The sequence below is a fragment of the Bombina bombina genome, chromosome 6 (genome assembly GCF_027579735.1).
Source record: "Bombina bombina isolate aBomBom1 chromosome 6, aBomBom1.pri, whole genome shotgun sequence".
Lineage (NCBI taxonomy): Eukaryota > Metazoa > Chordata > Amphibia > Anura > Bombinatoridae > Bombina > Bombina bombina.
Window position 1 is genome coordinate 352,738,616 of NC_069504.1, and position 16,354 is coordinate 352,754,969.

At 37.6% G+C, this 16,354-nt stretch overlaps 1 protein-coding gene across 2 annotated transcripts in view; it reads right to left on the minus strand.

Moving 5' to 3' along the window:
- The window catches only part of LOC128665069 (oocyte-specific histone RNA stem-loop-binding protein 2), a 54,335-nt gene that overhangs the window by 16,603 nt on the left and 21,378 nt on the right, over positions 1-16,354 (minus strand). The window contains exons 5-6 of one of the 2 annotated variants that reach the window (XM_053719820.1): positions 11,721-11,846; positions 7,972-8,109 (exon numbers count right to left, since the gene is read on the minus strand). In XM_053719820.1, the coding sequence (XP_053575795.1) occupies positions 7,972-8,109; positions 11,721-11,846 (264 nt within the window). The remainder of the gene's footprint in view (positions 1-7,971; positions 8,110-11,720; positions 11,847-16,354) is intronic. The other variant, XM_053719821.1, reaches the window with a different exon arrangement.

Consider the following 16,354-nt stretch of genomic DNA (forward strand, 5'->3'; position numbering starts at 1 on the left):
TTTCCACATAAATGGCTTATTGGAATGCTCTGGCCATTCGATATGTAGCAGGACGGCTGAATGGTCTGACCAGGCCGTAGGGGATATTAGGCATTTTTGAACCTGTGAGGTCGGTTTGGTTAGTTAAAAAGTAGTCGATCCTGCTGTATGATTTATTGGGATGGGAGTAGAACTTATAGTCTCTAGTATTGGGGTGTTGGAATCTCCATATGTCGTATAGCTTATGAAATTTTAGTTGTTTCCAAAAGTATGTATGGAATTTCGTTCTGTGTATGAAACGAGGGTTGTTATTGTCTAGATGTGGTTGAAAGTGTATATTAAAGTCTCCTCCTATGTATACTGGGCCTACTGTAATGTCTAATATGCGGTTGAATAGCTTTACGAAAAGAGGTTTTGGGTTGCTGTTAGGGGCGTATACATTAATAAATGTGACCGGCCTTTCATATAATAAACCTACTAATCTCAGAAAACGGCCCTCTGTATCTGTTTCTTTTTTAAGAAGGGTAAAGGGCAAATTTCGCTTTAACAAGATACTCACCACATTTCTTAGAAGGGCCTGTACTATGAAAATGCTGTGTATGTGTTTGTCCTAAATATTTCGGTGTGTTTACTCTTTTGAAGTGGGTTTCTTGAAAGAAAAAAAAAAAAAAAAAAAAAGGACATCAACCTGTCTTTTTGAAATATCTGAAAGGGCCTTAGACCTCTTACAAGGGTAGTTAAGGCCCTTGGCATTTTGAGATAGAAGAACTAGAGAGTGTGTCTTACTAGCGTTATAACAAGGCATTATTGCAACAAAACTGTCTGCTAAACAAACATTAATAAACTTGTCAAGTGTATATTGGCAGCGTTAATAGCACAAAGAGATTCCCATATTATGTTATGGGCTGAACATGTATTTTCCTTATGGTAGCAATAGGAAGAAGTAACATTTCTATATATAATAACATTTTATGTAATAATAATAAAGAAAAAGAAACAACAGAAACAATCACATCTCTAAGTCTGACATAAAGAGATATATCACTAAGGGGAAGAGTACATAGTCTTATATTTGGTAAATATATAATTCTTGCTCTACCTGAATTTCAGGACAAGCTTGTGTTTGTCCTGGGGTCAATATTATTTAAAAACGGGGTGAGCATATCCTGTTGTACTGCGGGAAATAGACTCACACTAGCTGTATATAAGGTAAATACGATACCTGTCTTGTTATGGCTGTCCAGAAATCTCAGTCTTTATCAACACTGAACATGTATATCCTGGGACCAGTCTACAGAGTGGAACCGGCAGAGGTTCCAATATTATGTCCTTTTCTTTTACTCTTCTCCAGAATCAGAAGAGTGTCTGCTTCTCGGGCTGGGTCTTGCCGACATCTGGTTCTTTTCCGGTTCAGTCACCGACGCTGAAGCTTTGCCCCTCCGGGGTAATTTGGTTTGCCATCTTCCAAGATGAATATTTGGCCTTTTAGTGCTTTTCTGTTGATCTGTCGATAGTGGAATCAAATCTGTTGAATGATCTATACCCAGATCTCTGCTGAAAGCTTGCATATCTTCAGGTTTATTACACACCAATCTTCTATTATCTTGTATCACCATAAGGTGAGTGGGAAATCTCCATCAGTATGGAATCTTCTTGTTGCGTAACAGTTAAAGGGGCAAACTCTCTTCGGCGTTGTAATGTTCTCGTTGAGAGATCTTGGTATATTTGTATGATGTTACACCAGAATCGCACAGGTTGTTGTCTTCGGGATTGGTTAAGATGCATTTCTTTTTCAAGAAAATTTTTGAATCTAATGGTGATGTCTCTAGGTGGGGCACTTTCCGGTGGTTTAGGACGTAAGGCCCTGTGGGCCCGTACCCATAAAATATATTCTGTATACAAAGTTTCTTTTAAGGCAGAGAATAGAGCCTGGAGATATTCTGGATAGTCTCTTGGCAAGACGGATTCAGGCACACCTTAGCCGCAAGTTTTTCCTCCTGCTCCTATTCTCTAGGTCATCTATTTTGTCCATGAGAGTTTCAATATTATCTTGTTGCGTGGAAGAGTCATTTTCAATACGGATGATGTCTTCTCTAATTTCCTCCGTATCTGCTTCGAGCATTTCTACTCTCGAACTCATGGACTGTATTTCTTGTTTGAGTTCTATAAGCTCCTCCCTTAGGCAAGTGCGGAAGATGTCTGATATTTCTTGTTTAGATGTGAAGTGTGATAAGTGAGGGAGGGATTGGAGTGATATCCTCTGGTGTATGGTCAGGAGTAAGGCCCTGAGGTTGTGTGCTGGAGTACAGCTTGTTTTTACCATTAGTAATGATTATAGGAGATACCTCTGCAGGAATATATGCAGGCATCGTATGTGTTTTAGTAACCAGGGGTTTAGTTGCTTTAGATGTTTTATCAGCTTTATCTGAGCGTTTAGACGCCATCTTAGGGGTGTGGTATAGCACCTTCAATATTTCAAATAGCTGGATCAGTTTAACTTGAGATTTGCCTGCCCCAATGTCTTTTAAATGTTTAAGGTAGAGGAGAGTAAATCAAATATAATATTGCACAGGTGTGCCTATTTTTTCTTTACTGCATCCACTCAATGCTAATGTTTTCCCCTCCTCACTGTGCCCGGGTTCCCTGATGACCAGCTGTCCTTATAAGGCCTACCGTGACAGCTCTTGTTCCCAGCTCCTATCTTTGTTGCTAGAATCAATAGCAATTGTTTAGTCACTGTGCCATTTCGGTATCACCCTAATAAAGTTTATTTGATGCCTTACCGCCGTTGATGATTGGGGTTCTGTGATGTGGTCCCCGTGTCTACCAGTGTCTCACTTGGCCCTTTATGTCCGCTATCACCCGATGTACTGTGCGCTGTATAAGATGTACAGCCGATGGTGCAGGCAATGCAGCTCAGTTTACTGTTCTTTTGGGTAAGATGGCGCCCGTAGCTCAATCAGTATAGGCCTGCAGTTTAGCCCTTGGTGCCTGTTATCGGCTGTCTCCCGGCCAGCTGTTACACGGAGTAAGCCTTATGGCCCAGGTTGTAATTAGTGCCGCTCTGCAAGTTATTCTTTTAGGCAAGATGGCGCCCACATTGTGTTTAGCATGGGTCCGCGGTCTGTTCTGTTCGATCCTCCTCTGCCGTCTGTCATCCCATTTAAAGATGTCTCCGGGCTTAGTTTAAGTTCTCTGCTCCAGCTGAGATTTGTGCCATAAGTTTTAAATGGCAGCGATAGCCCCAGGCAGTGATTTTAAGGCTCTGTTGTACGGAGCTCCGGACTTATGCGGCCATCATGGTCGCTACCAAGCTCCGCCCCCCATTCTTTATAATATTTGCCATCTTTACGGGAACCGGGAAAGTCTGTGGCACTACCCTGTCCGCAGACTTTATCAAGCTTAGGAATAGAAGGATACTCCGGTAACTTTGGTTTCGGAACCTCCAGAGTAGCTAACACCTCTTAATAAAACGCATAAGTGCTTCATCCTAAACCTAAAGTATGGCTCCTCCGCAGCCGGATGTTTAAAGGCTGCAGATTCCAACCCAGAGAGAGTCCTCCAAAGTATCGGAGTCCTCTGCATCAGCAGATAATCTAGTCTCAGATACATCCAACGAGTAGATGACCCCTGGAAAGGATAGCAATGTTTAAGCTTGCACTTAGCTGTGCGAGGTAAAGCACTGAAGGCCGCAGACACCGCTGTTTGCAACTGATCAGCAAAATCTGGCGGCCACAGGGCCCCTCCCGCAGGAGGATTATTAGTGCACTGGAGAGCTGCATGTGTAAACGGAGATTGTAGGGAACGCACCACACGGGACGGAGACCCCCTCAGAGGTGGATGGCTCAGTGGTACTAAACATCTTGTTCTTTTTTAGATATCACTATTTTATCAAGGCATGTGGAACATAGTTGAGAAGGCAAATATACCATAGCCTCCTCACAATAAACACAGGCATTACATTTAGGCAAAGAGGTCGTACCCTCTAAATGCATCCATAGCTTGCGCCTTTAATCTGGACTAAAGAAAAAAATAAATGGCACCTTTATACCCCAATGGCCGGGGCACATCAAGAGAAGGAGGCCACACCTGGTCACGGAGTGCCATGCAGGACCGCCCCTGCAGCCAAGAAAAAGTGCGCCAAACTAAACCGTCTGCGCAGGAATCTAAATTAAGGAAGAACCTGACTTCACACATTACCAGAAACACATCTCACGCATGTCGCAGCAAAAAATCACAAAGTAATCATGTATAAATCCATCCCCAGTTCAATAATCACCTTCCGGAGATATTAACCCTTGATTCTATACAGATAAAAGGAATCACACTGACTTCTTGCGTTATTACAGCTATAAAAAATGAAACTATCTTACCAGAATCTACGCCGTGGAACAGGAACATGGCCTCTCAAGTTTGACAGTGTTGTAGCATCGTTCCTGACATGGACTTGAGTGATAAAAAGCAGGCAGTGAAACTCGTCACTAATTGCTTAAGGAGCTGTTAATAAGAGTCTGGATGGTTTTGCAGAAAGACTCTCCCTGCATCTCCAGACCATAACATTTGTCAATGCTCTCACTGAGAGGCTGACAAGACTACTTAAAACTCCAGTCCCATTCCGAAGAGTACTACCCTCCATAAGAGACTACTCCGCCATCCTCCTGTGACGGAAGGCAACAAATGACTGGAGGATGAGGGGAGTGGGGGAGGTATTTAAGCCTTTGGCTGGGTTGTCTTTGCCTCCTCCTGGTGGCAAGGTTCTGTATTTCCCACAAGTAATGAAGCTGTGGTCTCTCTCCTCGTATTAAGATTGAAAAAAGAATTTATGAAGCATTTAAATCAGAACAGAATATTCTAAATAACTTAATACAGTAAAGAAAATTAATTTTTTTAGACTTTGAAATCTATACGGAGAATGAAATTAACAAAACTACTTGATAAAATACTGTACATTTGTACAAAATGCTACAAATGTTTACTCAGCAGAAAGGTAACAATTTTGCAACTCATATTCCTGGAATTGTTTAGTTTTGAAAACTTGTTTATATCCGTTGTATATCTGAAAATGAATAAAATGTATTAAGAAAAAATGTATTTTTTATATTTCTCAATATGCTATTCAGAGGCTGCATTTTTGAAATGTGAAGTTATGAAGGTGTTAGACAAAAACAGTGTGTGCTGTATTTATCCAGGAATTCCCTTGAGAAAGCCACCAGTAATAGAGAAACATGCGTTGGGATCGCTAATACATAACAGGGAGTGACAGATCAGATTTTTGTTGAGACACGTGACTTTGGCTCAGTGACGTGCAGTGAGGTCAGAGGCTGGTGAGGCACTAGATATGATACGCCGGAGAAACATGTACAGAGGGCCGCAAGTACCCACAACAGGGCAGGTTTAAATGATAGCTGAACCAGTGCACAGGTGACATAATCAGGTGATGGGTGAGAGCAAGTTAGTAACCACTGAGTTACTGACCTGTGCACTGATTCAGCTATAATGGAAACCTGGCCTGTTGGGGGTACTTGAGGACCATTGTTGAGAAACACTGCACTAAAGCACCAGCTCATCGGAAATGTATTGATTACCTGGAGAATAAAGCACACATACTCTGCTCACCGACACACACACACTCTGGTCACATACACACTCACACAATTCTGTGGCACAGTGCCAGTTACTAAGCAAATAGAATGATACACAATCTCTTCTCTACTCACTACTGTATTGTAAAAATAGAAATTTACCATACAAGTTTTATGTAAAGGACAAGTTATCAATACTGCCAACACAGCTGCTGCAATATGGTGTTCAAGAAACGCATGTGCACATCCCACTTAGGTATGCTCTTCAATAAAGGACACTAAAGGACACCAAAGGATACCAAAGGAATGAAGTACATAAATAATAAATAACATTTCTATTTTACTTTTATTGAGTGCAATTTCTATCTGAATGATGGAAATTTAATTATGACTTTCAAGTTCCTTTCAAAAACTAATTTGATTTGCTGACATGGGGCCAGTAACAGTTGATGCTAATTCTCAAAATATAAATAACTAGAAAAGTCTATTAAAATAGCATGCTCTACCTCATTCATGAAAGTTTAATTTTAAATGTCTCCCTTTGACTATGTGTTAAACCAGTTATTTTACAGTGGCATTATTTCTAAAAACATTTAACTGCAATAATTACATATATTTTTTAAATGACTCATCTTTTTCATTAATATAAATTTGTATAAAAACAGCACAATGCAAAAGCTTTCAATTGATTTGTGAATTACAAGCTAACAGCAGTCTTTAAATACATGGAGACAGAGAAAAATAAAAATAAATACTGCATCCTCTGACTGGACAGACATAACATATATGGAGTTTGTACTTAATTAAATCAAATAACCATGAAAAAGGGAGGCTTAGCAATATTCAATGTCAAAAACTTTAGTTTAAATAATGTGGACACTACACACTTAACTTCAAACTCTGGGTTTTAAATTATGGATTTAAATTTTAATTGACCCTTTGACTTCCTGTCAGTATTGGGATATGCTCACTTACTGCCCCCCCCCCTGTTAATGAGCTGTATCTGAACACAATTTGTGAATCATAAGAGATGTAGACTACTACTTTACTCTTCTGCTTGGTGTCATCTGTTCTTAGGTTACCTTAGCTTCCAGTTGTGTCACATGACCCTGCTCACTGCATCCTCCTGATTAATCTATATATCCTTCAATTGCTAGGAGGCATCAATAGGGGTGCCTCCTATTGGTCCCAATTTTTGCTGCTAATATATTGACAGAACACAGGTGGTGCTGCAGCACAGCCTTTCCTTTGACCCATGTACTGCAATGGAGAGAAGCGTTCCTGTACCTGCCTCTCCATAGCATTACATGGGGGGAAAAAAATTTTGGACTTTTTTATGTTTTAATTAAAATTTAATTAAGCTTTGGCCACATATGGCTGGGTAGGCACTGCCTCCCCTGCCTCCTATGAGTGCACGTCCTTGCTTTGGCTACATAGTGGTAATCTAATGTCATTCATACATTCCAATTTTTATGGTGCATAATAATGAACCTTAGACCCAAGTGACTTTTTAAAGTTATTTTGATTTATAATCTTAATTATAGTTTGAATACATATATATTGGACTAAACAGTGCTTACATGGCTTTCCTAGTCTGGTGGCATGGGGACACCTTAGCCTGACATTTGATAAGTATAGTGCTGCATACTAAGAGCTGATCATAGCTCTATCTAGAGTATTGCATGGACAAAGGATTTATAGTGTTTTAACACATATTGCACTATATTTTTTATATTTCTCTTGTGTCTTCACATGCATGGGGGGAGGTGAGCAGACACCTGGAGCCTGTCAGGGTGATATACAGTAGAGCAGATTATAGCCTTGTATTTTAGACTATTACACTATTGTGTTTTTGGTTTTATATCTTTTAAATATTATCGGCACAAGGAGAGCTATAAAAAAATCCAAAACACCGAGTGGAATCGAGCGATACATTTCCTTTATTTTATGCACTTTTATTTCACATAGAGCATGTGATTTTAAACAACTTTCTAATTTGCTTAATTTTCTAGGTATTTTTTGAAGTAGCAGCTATGCACTACTGAGAGCTATCCGAAGACTTCTTGTAAACCAATGGAGGCATTTTTGTGCAGCCACCAATCAAGCAGCTAGTTCCTAGACAGGCATTGCTGCTCCTGGGCCTACCTAGACATGCTTTTTTGGCTAAAGATACCAAGAAAATGAAGCAATTTAGATAATGGAAGAAAATTGAAAAGTAGTTTAAAATCACATGTTCTGTCTGCATCATGAGATTTTTTCGGTTTTATGTCCCTTTAATGTAACTTTTTTAAAAAATGGTAAAAGTAAATGTTTGTGCATATTTTTGTGGATAAGGCACAAACAACCCAACTTCAGTTAATACTAAAAGTTCTATAAATATGAAAACGGTTACATAAACACTGATACTTACGGAAAGGAGTACGGTAATGGAGGATCCCAAGCATGCAGAGCACGCCTCCAAAGTTTAATCTGCATGTCCCAGGAACGACGGCTATATTTTTTGTTCTTATTTGGGCTGCAAGGGTGAACTCCTGGCTTTCGCTGGTGTCTGCAATGAAATCCATTAATTCATCTACAGAAAATGTGCACGTAAATTATATATATATATTAAGTGTTAGTGACATATTGAGGCAGAAGTGTAAAAAAGCAACATTAGGGTGATGGAATTGGAAAAAAAACCTTAGAAATAAAAGCTAACCAATAGGAAGTACACCATTATTTGATGTCCAAAAAACTTATTTAAAGGGATATGAAATTATTCTCCTTTAGTACAAAAAATATGTTAAATCAACATAAAAAGAAACTTAAAAAGCAAACTAACTAACTTGTTTTGCTGGTAAACGAGCACTAAGAAATACTATGTGTAGTCACTACCTACAGCTAGATAAGCAAGTGACATTGCAGACCTTAAGTTCTTTTGTCACATTTTGTGTGATTCAGATAGAGCAGGCAATTTTAAGCAATTTTCTAATTTACTCCTATTATCAATTTTGCTTCATCTCTTTGTATCTTTATTTGAAAAAGCAGGAACGTAAGTGTAGGAGCTGGCCCATTTTTGGTTCAGAACCTGGGTAGCACTTTCTGATTGGTGTATAAATATAGCAGCCAATCAGCAAGCACTACCCAGGCTGGCTCCTAAGCTTACATTCAAATAAAAAATCCAAGTTTAATTTTGACTAGACTATTCCTTTAAGATTTAACTTACACTACAGCCTAATGATCATTTCATATTGGATAATGTATCATATTTATTGCAAAAGATACTACTAATTGCAAAGGATCTACTAATATACAGAATTAATGGTGCACTGTCAAGAATCTAGGAGTATATTACTGAGGCTTATTACTTTATCACTGATATTTTATGCCTACACTTATATTACTATTTTTATGTAGTTATTCAGCCATGGATTTTCATCTACATACTATGTTGTATAACCAATATTATCCTCTTTATCCTCCCAAGTATTGTGGGCAGACTATTGTATGCCCTCTGTTTTTAATCACGCTTCCAATTTGTACATATTAAAGATTAAAATTTATTTGCAGACTTTTTTCTTCTTATTCTCTGTTTAGTATAGGATAGAGTGCTTATTAGTGCATCAAAATTTTGTTGAATTATTCAAAATGTTCAGTACTGATACATACAACACCTTAGCCGAATAGAATTCAAATATTAAAGGGATAGGAAACCCACAAAGTTTTAATACCAACATTTAAATCTACTTTATATGATATCAGTCCTTGCAATTAACACTTAAGTTTTGTTTTCATGCAATTTGTCGTCATAATATATAATATTGCCAAGCCCATTATAGTGCAAATTATCTTGGCCCTATAATGTTACATAATGGTGGAACACATGCGCAGTTAATCAGGTTTTTGACAGATGAATGCACATTTGCAGACCCCTCTGCTTTCTCCAACATGCCTATCCAGGCGCCAGATCGTGACGTCAACACCGGAGAGAGTGGCGCACCACAGAGAAGATAAAAGGCGCACGGACAGAGCAGCAGCTGCAGAAGAATCTCAAATTTGTTAGAGGTAAATATGCCAACTGCTCCTAGACCAACGAGCAAAGTGAATTATTTTTATAATGCGGATAATGTATGGAGACTCAGTCTGCACATTTGATGGTTAGGAAAAATAAATAAGTCGGCTGTGAATTTTAGAAACATTGTGCATGCAATACCCTTTTAATACAAACGTGCATGCGAAGTGGCACGATTATAAATTTAAAATCACTGTTTGCAGCTACCTCACCATTGGATGGGGTAGCTGAATTAACAAAGTTTGCCTCCTTTTGTGGGTAGTCGTTACCACTCTTTTATAGAGTTGTTCCAAGTAAAAAATTAGGCATTTAGAAACCATTTTTATATACTTTTATTTTATTCCATATAATATAGTAATTATGTCACAATATGATAAAATTTCTAACCCTTTAACCCCTTAAGCCAAAATTACATATATACACCATGCTGGTAAATTGCCTATCATACTGCTAGGTGACACTCACCATCTAACAATCATTTGCTGGTGCAGGTGGGTCTGTAGCCCAGCAGTAGAGGGGATAGGGACTCCACCTACAGAAAATGTTTTTAGAATGGAGAGGGAGAGATAGGGCACTGCACTAAAGAAAAGGGGTGAAATGGGGGACCACTATACTACTGAAAACCAAAAAGCACAAATTAGGTATTGGAAGACAACTACTAGTACCAAAGATGGCTGCCACTAGTTGGAGGGATAGAGGGGCGTTTGGGAGCCCTAAACTGCAGTCTGCCAGTATCCAAGATGGTAGGGATGAGTAAGGGTGGGAGGTGTCAGGTAGGAGGGTAATACCTAAATTAATATAGTATTTCCCTTACCAGCTATTTAACCCCTTTACTGAGGGGATTATAAGTGTGGTGTGCAGCTGGTATTGGCGACCTTTTAATTACCAAAAACTAATGACAAAGCCATGCCTGTCTGCTATTTCCAAACAAAGGGGATCCCAGAGAAGTTTTTACAATAATTTGCGTCATAATTGCACAAGCAGTATGTAAATAATTTCAGTGGGAAACCCAAAGTTTGTGAAAGTTAGCTTTATATGACTGCATTTGGCTTCGAAATTATGGAATTTGGCATAAAATATAGCAAAATTGGCCTCGATCAATACCTTGGTTTATCTGCTTAAAAAAAAAATAGGCTTGATAGGTAAAAAGTTATTTTTCTGCTTAAATGGTGTGAAATTCTCAGGTATTTGACAAGTTTTTCTCTGAAATTCCCAGTAGTAAAGGTGTTAATTCTATAGATCTGTGAATAAGGGCATCTCTTACTTTATAAAATCTAGTAGTGCCATCAGCACTTTATCAGCATCCTATTTGTGCTGTGATACTTGGCAGTGCTGTAAATACAGTTTTAGAAAACGTCAGATGTCTGGAACTGGAAGGTCCATTAAAAAAAAAGGCTCAACTCTGGAAAATGTATTTGCATAATTGCATTATTGTTCATGTGCCCTTTTTAGACTGGACGAATAGCAAACTCCATGTTTTAATTTTTATGATTTTAGTTTCAATCAGGCATAACATTTACAGTTATTATTAAACCATTAAAGGCACAGGAATCCCAACATTTTCTTTCATGATTTGGATAGAACATAATTTACTTCTATTATCAAATTTGCTTCATTATCTTGTTATCCTTTGCTGAAGGAACAACTTTGCACTACTGGCAGCTAGCTGAACACATCTAGTTAGCCAATCACAAATGTTTGCAGGCACCAATCAGCAGCAAGCTCCCTCTAGTGTAGGATATGTGATCGTTATTTTTCAGCAAGGGATACCAAGAGAATGAAGCAAATTTGAATAAACATTTTGATAATTAAAGTAAATTGGAAAGTTGTTTAAAACTATGTTCTATCCAAATCATGGGAAAAAAATTGGGGATTTTCTGTCCCTTTAAGAACCCCTTTACTATCTCTCCTGCTGGCAACAATTAGGGACAGATAAAAAAGCAATCAAATAGACTGTTTTGTTGGAAAAGTCTATTTCTTGCCTGTTTAATATCTGTCCCTGTCCATAGCAAGAGATATGGGGGAAACAAGTTTAAACATTGCAGCACTTTGTAAAAACTCAGAATTTAGAAAATATAAATAACAGGGGAGAAGTGACAGATACTAACTTGGGAACCTCTTTAATATAACGCTGGTAACCAATCGTGTTCTTGCCATAGTCTATCTGCTTTTGTCTCCGCTGCAGGGTTGCCTCATCTGTCTCATAGCGGGATGAATTATGAGAGTTCAGGATACTGTTGAACAATTACACATTTGCAACACATTTAACAAATCATAATTTAAAAAAAGTCCCTTAAAGGGACATCGAACAATTTTTTTCTTTCGTGATTCAGATAGAGCATGCAATTTTAAGCAACTTTCTAATTTACTCCTATTATCAATTTTTCTTCATTTTCTTGCTATCTTTATTTGAAAAATAAGGCATCTCAGATAAGGAGCTAGCAAATTTTTGCTTAACATTGGACAGCACTCGTTTATTGGTGGGTGAATTTATTCACCAATCAGCAAGAACCCAGGATGTTCACCAAAAATGGGCCGGCATCTGAACTTACATTCTTGCTTTTTCAAATAAAGAGAATGAAGTAAATTTAATAGGAGTAAATTAGAAAGTTGCTTAAAAATGCATTCTCTATCTGAATCACAAAATATTTTTTTTTTGGTTTAGTGTCCATTTAATGTATCTGAAGATTGCTAATACAAAGTTAATTTAAAGGGATTACATTTGAATACTCCTCCATATTGTTCTTAATGATAGCAACAGTATTTTTTTTATAACGATAGGTAACTGCTTTACTACCCATCCTTCAGAGCTTTGCACAACCAACATTGTTATATTAATATACTTTATAACCTCTAAGTCTGCTTGTTTCTAGGCTGTATCCGGCCACCCCTTATCTCAGTGCTTTTTAAATCTTGCACAGCAGCTAGACAGTGCCAAATCATGTGTGCCTGATATAACATTGTGCTCACTACGGTGGAGAATGATGATTATGCAAGAACCAGCACTAATTGGCTAAAATGCAAGTCTGTAAACAGCACTGAGATAAAGGGGCATTATCTGTTTTTTTTTTAATAATTCTCAAGTATACTGTCCCTTTAAATATAGCAGCATTACATAATCAGAAAATGCATACTCCTATGTATACACTGAACTCCTGAACACGCTCAGTAGTAGCTGGTGCCTCAAAGTCTCCAATTTAATTCTGTTTTCTACTTGTGCACAGTGTTTTTAAGGGTAAAGTCTCTTGAAACTGCATTCTCTATCTGAATCATGAAAGTTTAATTTAGACTTGTGTCCGTTTAATGGAAACAAACTGCTTTTGCTGCAAAATATCTACAATTGTGCTTCTTCCTCACTCCAGAGGCTTTAGTGCATACTATAGACTTATCGCTTTCACTGCCGAGCCACTACTTGTCCCATATTAAAGCTAGTATTTTGCACTTAATATCCAAACCGTCAGTTTTCCCTCATCTACTGCCACTTCTTGTGATTCGGATAGGGCATGTCATTTGAAACAACTTTCCAATTTAATTTGATCACCAATTTTGCTTTGTTCTCTTGGTATTCTTAGTTGAAAGCTAAACCTAGGAGGCTCATGAAAATTTCTTAGTCCATGAAGGCCGTCTCTTATCTGAATGCATTTGACAGTTTTTCACAACTATGGGGCGTTAGTTCATGTGTGCCATATAGATAACATTGTGTGCACGCCCGTGGAGTTACCTAGGAATCAGCACTGATTGGCTAAAATGCAAGTGTCAAAAGAAATGAGATAAGGGGGCAGTCTGCAGAGGCTTAGAAGGTAATCACAGAGGTAAAATGTATATTAATATAACCGTGTTGTTATGCAAAACTGGGGAATAGGATTATCTTTCTTTTAAAACAAAAAAATTATGGTGTAGACTGTCCCTTTAAGATATATATATAATAAATACACAGGTACATAGTTTTGATATTGATTTGCATCTGTAAAATGGGACAGCTTTGATAGCAGATAAAACCAAGTGTAGAAAAAATCTTACGTCATTTAGGCAATATTAACAAGTCATAACAGCTTATACATGAAACGTAAAGGTAGTTTTCCAGAATTGTAATACGTTTGAATACATATCAGAAAGCTACCACAGCACTGTAATAAGAAAGGTAATAGTTTTAAAGGGACAGTCTAGACAAAATTAAAATTGCATGCCCTGTCTAAATCATGAAAGTTTAAACAACTTTACAATTTACTTTTATCATCAAATTAGGAATCCAAAAGTAGTGTGCTCTGGCTCCCAACAAAGGACAATCCACAGATGGATAAAATCTTCAAAATGTATTAATCCAAATTTAAAAACATAAGAGGTGAAGCTCCATGTAAAAACAAACAGGTAAGTGTGGTCTAGTTCCAATGCAGTCGTGTTTCGTGCGCATGCGCACTTGGTCACTGCATACAAGTGACTAGACCACCCACACTTAAATATCAAAATTTAAAGGTATATGTATACTAATTTTATAGGTGTATTATGCCTGGTTAGCGGCTCATTGTAATGTATCCCGAACATATATTGCACATCAAGTTTATTTACCTATTACAATTTATCCAAAAATATATATTGCAAGTTTAACCTATCACAAAATATCTAGTTAAACACATGGTAAACTACATTGTTTTAAGAAATTACAAAGAAGGTAATATCTATAATTAATAGTAGCTCATGATGTTATAAAACCTATACCCAAGCATAAAACATTGACAAATTTATCTCCTTCAGAACTCCCTAAGAACACAAGGACCACGTGGCTCAAAGGTAGAAAAGGCGTTTTCAAATGTAGAAAAAAATTCATGTAAAACATGCAACTACATAACGGAAGGAGATACATTTAAGTCCAGTATAACAGGACATTAACATAATATCAAATATTACAGCAATTGTTATACCACTCGTGTGGTTTATCTATTAACCTGTCAACTGTGTCAGAAACAACATATAGGAAAAACTAAAAGGGCCATAAAGGATAGATTCCTGGAACATCTCAGATCTATAGAAGATCCAGAATCACACTCCTGTCTCTAGACACTTTAAAATTTTGCACAATTCAGACACATCCTGATTAACCTTACACAGTATTGATCACATCCCTATATGGAAAAGAGGGGAAAATAGGGAGAGCAAATTAAACGAGAGGTCTATTGGATTTTCCCCCTAAAAACCTCAAGTCCTTTAGGTATTAACATGAGGAGGTATCTTTATCTGTTCACAAACATTTTGTTTTTTGACAAAGGTTTCTTTTATTCACTTATTAGAAAATGTACTTACAAAATGTATCAATTAGAAATGCAAGTAAAGGTAATCAACTGTAGATAACATTGTCTGCTCCATTGTATCTCTTTGAAACAATGTAGGTACTAGGGGATTATTCATATGGATTTTGTGCATTAATAATTACGTATAAATTCCCTTCTTTTGACTAATTTCCATAAGATTAACACACCAATGCACAAATGTTGTATAAGTTATAACATCATGAGCTATTATTAATTATAGATATTACCTTCTTTGTAAATTCTTAAAAAGATGTAGTTTACCATATGTTCAATTAACTAGATATTTTGTGATAGGTTTAACTTGCAATATATATTTTTGGATAAATTGTAATAGGTAAATTAACTTGATATGCAATATATGTTCAGGATACATTACAATGAGCTGCTAACCAGGCATAATACATAAAAATTAGTATACATATATCTTTAAAATTTGGATATTTAAGTGTGGGTGGTTTCGTCCAGTGATTTTCAACCTTTTTTCACCGTGGCACACCACCATCCCAAAATTTTACAAAATCACACATTGTAGCCTAATACAGTATATAATACTGGACAGCACAATCTTACCCCCTCCGTGAGAAATGCCAAGGTGCACTGCCAAGAGAAATAGAAATGTCCAAGTAGAAAGCAGGCACTCACTGGGCTTTATATAGAAACATATCCTTTATTGCAGATATTAAAACGACATAACGTTTCGGCACATTTCCTGCGCCTTTGTCAAATGTCACCCAAATACATATAACCTAACACCAAGACCACCGTTAGGTTATATGTATTTGGGTGACATTTGACAAAGGCGCAGGAAATGTGCCGAAACGTTATGTCGTTTTAATATCTGCAATAAAGGATATGTTTCTATATAAAGCCCAGTGAGTGCCTGCTTTCTACTTGGATATGGATATAGATATATACACACACTAATGTCATGTCATGCCTCCTACAAACTATATATGACTGACATTCATTCACAAACAATCATAATGATTGTCTGAATGAATGTCAATATGTCATGGTTGTAAATGTCCGATGAGCCTGTACCATACCTCCCAATATTTCAAAATTTGAAAGAGGGACACCCCCACTGGCTGAAACTGTTCTGGAGGAGAAGCAAAGCTGCGCCAACATGCATGGGGAATTGAAGTGTTGCGGCGTGTAGAGCCGGCACTAGACACGTGTTGTGGTGGGTGGGGGGTTCCTTCCAAGTGTGAACACAGGTCGGGGAAGCGAGCTGCCGCTGCACAGTTACCCTCAGTCATCTCACTCAAAATAAAAAAAAGTCCCAGAATAAAAAATGAGCAAAATGTAAAAAATATGTCACTGTTGTCAGTCTGCCGCGGAACACTTGAGGATCTCTCACGGCACACTAGTGTGCCGCAGCACACTGGTTGAAAAACACTGGTCTAGTCACCTGTATGCAGTGACCAAGTGCGCAT